Genomic DNA, 9,249 nt, shown 5'->3' with positions numbered 1-9,249 from the left:
CATTTCATGCAAAGGGAGGTGGCGTTCCTGGGGCATCAGCTGGGTGGTGAGGGCATCAGCACGATGCCAGACAAAGTAGAGGCTGTGAGGGGGTGGCCAGTTCCAGGGGGAAAAAAAGAGGTTAAGAGCTTCCTGGGGCTGGCATCCTACTATCGTAGGTTTGTGAAGGGGTTTGCGGGGGTAGCGGCTCCTTTGAACCAGCTACTCAAGGAGGACACTGTTTTTCAGTGGACCGAAGAGCACCAGCGGGCGTTTGAGGCCCTCAAACGGGCCCTGATGGAGGCCCCTGTCCTGGCCTCACCAGACCCGAACCGTCCGTTCATCCTGGACACCGACGCAAGCAATGAGGGGTTGGGGGCTGTGCTGGCTCAGCGGGGTTCTGATGGGGAACACGTAGTAGCTTATTACAGCAGGACTTTTGATAAGGCTGAAAAACGCTACTGCGTGACAAGGAGAGAGCTTTTGGCTGTCGTGGCAGCAGTACGCCATTTCAAGTACTACCTGGGGGGCCTGCCGTTTGTGGTCCGGACGGATCACTCCGCCCTGCAGTGGCTTCTCTCCTTCAAGGAGCCAGAGGGTCAGATTGCCCGCTGGCTGGAGGAGCTACAACCCTACGCCTTCCAGGTGGAGCACAGAGCCGGCCTTCGCCACAGCAATGCAGACGCCTTGTCCCGCCGCCCGTGTGCTGAGGATGGCTGTGGGTACTGCGCCAAACGGGTGGAGCGAGAGAGAGAACTGTGCAGGGAGGAGGGAGTCACCGCCACGGTGAGTCATCTGAGTGTGACAGAGTGCCGGGAGCTTGAGGCTGTGGATGTTGGGGAGTGGAGGCGTCGCCAGGAGGAGGACGCAGAGCTGTGTCCTGTGCTGCGGTGGGTGGAAGAGAGAAGACGACCGCCGTGGGGGGACGTAGCCCCTCTATCACCAGTCACCAAAGGACTGTGGGCTAAATTCACAGTCCTTAGAGTGGCTGAGGGAGTGCTCTAGAGGGGGTGGAAAAAGCCAGCGACTGGAGAAATTACGTGGCAGGTAGTGGTGCCCAAAAGGCTGCAGGGGAGCGTGTTACAGCAGCTTCATGGGGGAGTAGGCGCAGGGCATTTTGGGGTCTCCAAAACGTTAAAGCGCATGCGTAAAGGCTTCTATTGGGCCAGGCACAGGAGGGATGTTGAGGACTTTTGTAGGCAGTGCGATGAGTGTGCTGCTAAAAAAGGACCTCCAGGTCAGTCACACGCCCTCCTACAACAATTCCCAGTAGGGGAGCCCATGGAGAGACTGGGGGTAGACATAGTAGGGCCGTTTCCAACCACAGACAGCGGTAACAGGTGGATTCTAACCGCTATGGACTACTTCACCAAGTGGCCGGAGGCTTACGCTCTCCCAGACCAGGAGGCGGGGACAGTAGCTGATGCGTTGGTGGGGGGAATAATCAGTCGGTTCGGGGTGCCACAGTCTATTCACAGCGACCAGGGGAGAAACTTCGAGTCACGGGTGTTCACAGAGTTGTGTAGACGGTTAGGCGCGGGGAAGACGCGCACTACTCCGCTTCACCCTCAGAGTGATGGGTTGGTGGAAAGATTCAACAGAACATTAGCACAGCAGCTGGCCATCGTTACCTCAAAACACCAGAGAGATTGGGACACCCACTTACCGTTTATTCTTATGGCGTGTAGGTCGGCTGTTCAAGAATCGACTGCGTGCTCCCCAGCACTACTAATGTTAGGTCGTGAGTTGCGCACCCCAGCAGAACTGACGTTTGGCCACCCTCCTGATAGTGGCGACCGGGTTTTGCCTGGCCCGGACTATGTGTGTCGTCTGCAGAACCGGTTAGAAGCGGCTCACACCTTCGCAAGAGAGCAACTCGAGAACGCAGGGGTGCGCCAAAAGCGCCACTACGACTCGCGCGCTAGGGGGAGGCACTTTGGAGCGGGAGAATGTGTGTGGCTTCACAACCCCACACGCAAGAAGGGGCGGTGCCCAAAGCTGGACAGTGCATGGGTGGGGCCGTGTCTGGTGATAGAGAGAGTGGGGGAGGTGACGTACCGGGTGGAGGTCCCTCCACGGAGCAGGAAGGTGGTGGTCCACCGGGATCGATTGGCACCCTACAGAGGGAGGAAAACGGTAGGGAATGGGAGTGAGGTCTCTGATGTGAGCCCACGGGAACAGTCTAACGAGGGGATTCTAGCGCAACCTGAGCCTGGGGAGGGGGCTGCTTCTTCGGAGGGCGCTGGAAATGACATTGGGGCAGAGGAGTGTTCTGGGGGTTCACCGGGGAGAGTCACGGGGAGGCCCAAGAGACTGATGCGACCTCCGGGTCGTTTTAAGGATTTTGTTGTGTAACCCTAGGGGCTAGGGTTTAGAAAGGGGGGGGGGCTATGTAACGACCCGGTATTGTGTTCTGTGTTTGTGGGTGTGTTATGGTTCTCATGGCTACTAGCAGGGGTTAAATATGTCAGGACAGATGGAAAGGTTGGGGGGGTATGATGGGTAATCCCGCGGGATTTGGAAATGCATAAAGAGGGATGAGTGTCTCATATCTCTCTTCTTCTGTTCGGGCCTTGATCTGTTCCTATGAGAGTGACCTTAACTCGACATGTATAATTGTGTACGTTCGGCATTAGCAGCGTGGGCTGTGGCCTGAACAATAGCCCAGTTTAGGAATAAACCTGTGTTCTGACCTGTACACCTGGAGTCCGTCTCTTTTCTCTTTAATGACCCAGCCGGGTCATTACAATACTATGTTCACACATGTTTTAGACGCTTTTCACTGACAGCTGCAACTCAATCAGTTAGACCTACTGCCACACAGTGGCTACCCAAATCGGGGCTTCCTAAACACATTTCTGAATTGAAACAATCCACAGCAACAAAAAAGAAGCTCATGCTCTCCGGTGAAGTACTTTAAATTATTTTATTTAGACAGGAATAATTATATAATTTTGACGTATCAATTTACGATCCTCAAGTTTCCGCCCTAACATTGTGAATCTTTGTTCCAAAGGCGGGAAGGCGGGCATATTCAAGACAGATTTTGGCGTCTCCGCGCTGAAACTATACCACCATAGAAAACAGCCGATCGAGCGAAACACCTCCTAGCGGTCTAAGGCTGATCCTGTCTGGTATGATATTTCGTCCAGACAGTCTACAAATACTGAAACAAACAAACCGATTGTGCGGCGGCGCACAATCACGGCCGGTTGTGAACCAGGGTGTCTGTGGGGACGCCTCCAGCACTGAGACGCAGTGCCTTACACCGCTGCGCTACTCGGGAGTCTTCTCTTAACAAGATGGGTCACTATTCTGATAATTGCTCTCATGACTTGGATACATTTTGGGATGAGTTGAGAAACAAATGTGTGCCATGTCATCAACATCCACAGCACCCGATCCGACCAGGTGAGCTTGAAATGCTGCAAATATTATCTTTATTTGATGTTGCTACGTTTTGTGCACAGCGCACACTTGTAGTCTACAAACAAATATACATTTTTTTTACCAGGGTACGAATTTAGTCCAAACTGTGGCAGGCATGATGATGGGGGGAAGTCGGAAGGACCGTATCGACCTTGTGCCGCCCAGACCTTCAATAATGGGAGATCCGTGACCTGCCAACCCTGTTCTAGCTGCCCCCAAAATTATCAAAAGCTGTCCGAATGCAACGCAACGACAGACACGCAATGCTGCGAATCGAGGTGAGCTCAAATTCAGTCTGGGATAGCTTCAAATTTTGACAAGAAAAAAAAGATGCCCATTTGTTTTTCATCTGGTTGTGGATGGTTGAGTAACATGTTTAACTGTAAACCCTATATCTAGGGACCAGACAGGCTGTTGGAAGGAAGCCCTGGGTACTACGGTGAGTTTAATCTATGATGATGAAGCTGATGTTTCTAGTTAGTTATTAAGAGCATTTGTGTGGTAGACTTTGAAGTCCACTCTCAAACTTATCATGGCAGTTATTCTTCTGTAGACTCAAACTACATCAACAACAGTGACCCAGGGAGGCCATTTATTCACAAATGTTTTCAATTTTTGTCAAGGACTTCCCAATAGGGAAAAGAGAAAACAAAACAAACTTATTACATTTGGAATGACATAGTTAATATGTTGACTTCACTTCACATTTTAGACTCAACAGGTGCAACGGTCAACAACGTTAAGGGTCCAAATGTCAACATCAAATCCCACCACAGCCAAACACATTGATTCGTTTGCAACTGAACATGTCAACCATCAGACTGCATGTAAGTTACAACCCAACCCCCAAATATGAGCCATTTTAGAAGTAATATTAGAAGGTACTGAGTTTGATAATACCAGTCCTTCACCATTCAAAAATATGACTAAACTGTTTTGTTAGAATACTGCTGAACATGTCTAACTGCTCATTGTCACGCTCCTCTGTGTTCTTTCAGGGATAGTGCTTACAGTCATCTTGGTTCTCTCTGTACTTGCATTTCTCTTATTCATCTATATTAAGAAGAGAAGGAGAAGACCAAGAGCCTTTTGGCTCAGAGGTGAGCAGAATGATGAGCATTAAGCAGAATTAAAAATTTTCGAACTGTCAATGTATAACACAGACCAACTGGTTTGACATGTTTGCTTAAAACCACTTTAACTCTTCCACTTACCTTACTCTGTGTATAACGCACGTTTCTCCTGTCCTGTTTTTGAATGGGTGTGGTTTGACACAGATAAGGATAATAAGCCATGCTTTAAGGTCAACCTTAACTGCCTCCCATCAGACAATATCCTGTATACCAACCAACAGTCACGGAGCAGTAGGAGAACAGCAGCTGTCAATGAAGAGGTTGCTCTCCTACAGTCAGAGACAAGGAGCCTAGAGGACATTTTGAGTGAGTTATCAAGTGCTATTACTAATAGAGCTACTACCAGTCTGTTATTCATTGGTATTACTAGTACCTCTACATCACTACTCTTCCATAAGTTGCTAGAAGGCTCTTGAGGTTTTAACACGTCACTCAAATTTCAGCTCAAATCTCCCATGACATTTGGGTGGTTCCATGAAATGGGTCCCTTTTGTGTTTCTTTAATATTTGAAGTAGAAATTGTGCACCAATATTTTATTTGAAATGCCTGCTATATTAAATGAAGTGCCCTTTAATATAGACCAGGTCTATATTAAAAAAATCAGGTCTTTCATATGACTAAAGACTCAAAAGACTTTAAACTATTCCTTTTAAAATAATTGTTTCATAAGAAACATTGAACATCTAATAGTCAAATCATAGTGTAAAAGCAGGTGAGCTGGTTCTACTCTTTTTGTACATTTTCTGGTGTTTTGAGGTTGACAACTGAGTGGGTTGAGCAGAACAAGTCAACTCTGTTACCCAACAATTTACATTGGGAAGATTGCATTCAATTGCCCCTCCCTGTTACACATAAGCTTCCATTCCCTCTGTCAAAGGGGATTCATAGCTGATTTAAGATGAAATCGTCAACCCGGTTACTTTATTAGCCACTTAATATAGTAATTATTTTATTTAACCTCTTGAGATGGCAAATCATGTTTTTTATTAAGGTGACTGTGTGCTCATGACATAATGTTAAAATGATGTGAAATCAGGTTTTTCTCCACCAAGTTACACTACGCAAAAGGGACTCATTTCGTGGAACGGCCCATTAATTCATGATTTACGCATTTGGCTCTGGATTGACACAAGTCAGCATTACAGACGCGTAACTCACCCTTAGTGATATTTCCCCTTGTCTCACCAGGTCCTGACATCCAGTCGGCGCCGCTGCAGACGGTTCTGGACAACCTGGACGTTCTAGAGGAGCTTGTGATCCTGCTGGACCCGGAGATCCCTGGGGTGAAGAACACCAGGCACCTAGCATCTCGCTGCTCCTTCCCCGCCACCTGGATTACCTACACCTACTCCCTGAGGGACAGCAAGAGCCCCCTGAGGGCTGTGCTGGAGGGGATCACCACCAAGCACCCAGACTGGACTGTAGGACAATTGGCCAGGCTGCTGAGAGAGATGGACCGGAACGACGCAGTGGCGGTGCTCACCAAGCTCGCCTTGCTTAAGGTTGTCTAGTCCGGGTGTGTTTTGTGTTGGGCCCGGAAAAGATGGCACCATCCAGATACAACCACGAGTCTCTACCACCTGCCAAGGCACTGAGATATAACAAGAGGGCCAGTAGGAGGCATGCTTTCCAAAGTCCCAAGGCAGTGATTGGCAACACTGTTCTTTTGCATTAGGGTTCAAATAAGATATTTAACTGTGATAACATGGCACTTATTACTTAAAGCAGAGATGTTAACCCCGGTGTCCTGAAAACGAAGAGTTGCACACTCTAGTAGCTCAGATGCAATAATGTCATGACCTAATAACCAACGTTTCGACAGACAAGCTGTCTTCATCAGGGTATAATGACAAACACGGTGGGGTGATTAGTTTATATAGCGTCAAAGGACACACACGTGTCTGTAATCATGACCGGGTGTGGCTTGATATCATTGGCTCCTTTTCAGATATACAGTGGGGCAAAAAAGTTTTTAGTCAGCCACCAATTGTGCAAGTTCTCCCACTTAAAAAGATGAGAGAGGCCTGTAATTTTCATCATAGCTACACTTCAACTATGACAGAAAAAATGAGGGGGAAAAAATCCAGAAAATCACATTGTAGGATTTTTTATGAATTTATTTGCAAATGATGGTGGAAAATAAGTATTTGGTCACCTACAAACAAGCAAGATTTCTGGCTCTCACAGACCTGTAACTTCTTCTTTAAGAGGGTCATCTGTCCTCCACTCGTTACCTGTATTAATGGCACCTGTTTCAACTTGTTATCAGTATAAAAGACACCTGTGAACAACCTCAAACAGTCACACTCCAAACTCCACTATGGCCAAGACCAAAGAGCTGTCAAAGGACACCAGAAACAAAATTGTAGACCTGCACAAGGCTGGGAAGACTGAATCTGCAATAGGTAAGCAGCTTGGTTTGAAGAAATAAACTGTGGGAGCAATTATTAGGAAATGGAAGACATACAAGACCACTGATAATCTCCCTCGATCTGGGGCTCCACGCAAGATCTCACCCCGTGGGGTCAAAATGATCACAAGAACGGTGAGCAAAAATCCCAGAACCACACGGGGGGACCTAGTGAATGACCTGCAGAGAGCTGGGACCAAAGTAACAAAGCCTACCATCAGTAACACACTACGCCGTGTCAGGGACTCAAATCCTGCAGTGCCAGACGTGGCCCCCTGCTTAAGCCAGTACATGTCCAGGCCCGTCTGAAGTTTGCTAGAGAGCTTTTGGATGATCCAGAAGAAGATTTGGAGAATGTCATATGGTCATATGAAACCAAAATAGAACTTTTTGGTAAAAACTCAACTCGTCGTGTTTGGAGGACAAAGAATGCTGAGTTGCATCCAAAGAACACCATACCTACTGTGAAGCACGGGGGTGGAAACATCATGCTTTGGGGCTGTTTTTCTGCAAAGGGACCAGGACAACTGATCCGTTTAAAGGACAGAATGAATGGGGCCATGTATCGTGAGATTTTGAGTGAAAACCTCCTTCCATCAGCAAGGGCATTGAAGATGAAACGTGGCTGGGTCTTTCAGCATGACAATGATCCCAAACACACCACCCGGGCAACGAAGGAGTGGCTTCGTAAGAAGCATTTCAAGGTCCTGGAGTGGCCTAGCCAGTCTCCAGATCTCAACCCCATAGAACATTTTTGGAGGGAGTTGAAAGTCCGTGTTGCCCAGAAACAGCCCCAAAACATCACTGCTCTAGAGGAGATCTGCATAGAGGAATGGGCCAAAATACCAGCAACAGTGTGTGAAAACCTTGTGAAGACTTGCAGAAAACGTTTGACCTCTGTCATTGCCAGCAAAGGGTATATAACAAAGTATTGAGATAAACTTTTGTTATTGACCAAATAGTTATTTTCCACCATAATTTGCAAATAAATTCATTAAAAATCCTACAATGTGGTTTTCTTTTCTCATGTTGTCTGTCATAGTGTACCTATGATGAAAATTACAGGCCTCTCATCTTTTTAAGTGGGAGAACTTGCACAATTGGTGGCTGACTAAATACTTTTTTGCCCCACTGTATATAGAACATACAAAAACATGAATGGATAGCATGCGATCATAGATACAATTTTGCTATATCGGCCTACAAACATATACAATGAATAGCAAAATCACAATAATGGCTTCAAATCAAAGTCTAGGCAGCCTCTCGTTTTAACAATAAATTGTCGAGCCCCCCCCCCTCCGAGCCCCCCCCCCCCCCGGCATTGACGTGTTCAATGCCGATATAACGTAGGTACGAAATCGAGTGGTTCACTTCCAAAAAGTGGGCCGTAACTGGGTATGTCGAGTTTTTGCACCTAATGGTGCTACGATGCTCCGAGATCCGTACTTTTAATTCACGCTTCATTTTACCACAAGGACATAAATAACACCTTTGATTGGGATCCGAAAACACATTACTGATACTGTCATCGTATCTTAGAATGTGCCAATGTTTGTGAACGATTCCCTTAATTTGTTCAGAGCACTTTGAATAGCAGGTAGTGAGGATGCAAGAATGCTTCTCTTTGAGACTTTCTCAATGGCAGTGTTAATCTGACAATTTTTGTATCTGTCAAAATCGGATTGTTTTTTGCCAATTATTGTGATTAGACAGAATTGGCTGCAGGGAAAACTGTTTTTCAACGGAAGCGGTTGACAGCTATCTGCCCTCAACAGACTGTTACAATCAGTAGGTGTCCTGTAAAGATCAGTGTATAGAACATTATCCTCACACAAAATCAGAAGATCAAGATGACTGATTTGACGTGTGTCAGATTGCATAGTAAATCTCAGGTGCTCAGAAGAAGAGTTAAGTTCCCAACCTGTCCCTCACACAATCATGGCTACCTGATCATTATAATTTTATGTCAAAATGTATTATCACCATGATTTTATCACCAACCAACGATTTTGCTGTATTTATACATTGCATGTTGTTGTATAAATGTCATATCAGCATTTATTTATTTTTTCAATTGACCAAGTATGATTTGTTCAAACATCTTAACATCTTTATTAAGCAAATAACATTATAAATAAAAAAAGTGCATAGAAAAATTTAACAGGTTTAGAAATATGTATTCAATTATTTACAAACTCAGGGTTTATTTGTACAAGGTAACAAAGACAAGTTCACACATTTTCTTATGTCTTTTACACTTTGTTATACTTTAAAATAACCCTACCATATAGAAC

The 9,249-nt window shown here is 46.1% G+C and overlaps 1 protein-coding gene across 2 annotated transcripts; it reads left to right on the top strand.

The window, feature by feature from the left end:
- The first annotated feature begins 3,000 nt into the window (after positions 1–3,000).
- Positions 3,001–8,248, top strand: LOC129857280 (IGF-like family receptor 1). 2 transcript variants are annotated; one of them, XM_055925359.1, is made up of 7 exons: positions 3,001–3,390; positions 3,494–3,686; positions 3,808–3,847; positions 4,121–4,235; positions 4,407–4,508; positions 4,737–4,847; positions 5,731–8,248. In XM_055925359.1, exons 1-7 carry the CDS (start codon positions 3,282–3,284, stop codon positions 6,051–6,053), a joined length of 993 nt encoding a protein of 330 aa, XP_055781334.1. In that variant the 5' UTR covers positions 3,001–3,281; the 3' UTR covers positions 6,054–8,248. The 2 variants fall into 2 exon arrangements, with proteins under 2 accessions (XP_055781334.1, XP_055781333.1); XM_055925358.1 differs by having other exon boundaries at positions 4,686–4,847.
- Positions 8,249–9,249: the final 1,001 nt, after the last annotated feature.

This window comes from Salvelinus fontinalis, chromosome 6 (genome assembly GCF_029448725.1).
Source record: "Salvelinus fontinalis isolate EN_2023a chromosome 6, ASM2944872v1, whole genome shotgun sequence".
Classification (NCBI taxonomy): Eukaryota; Metazoa; Chordata; class Actinopteri; order Salmoniformes; family Salmonidae; genus Salvelinus; species Salvelinus fontinalis.
The sequence above is the reverse complement of the archived record's forward strand: the minus strand, read 5'-3'. Positions and strand labels throughout refer to the sequence as shown.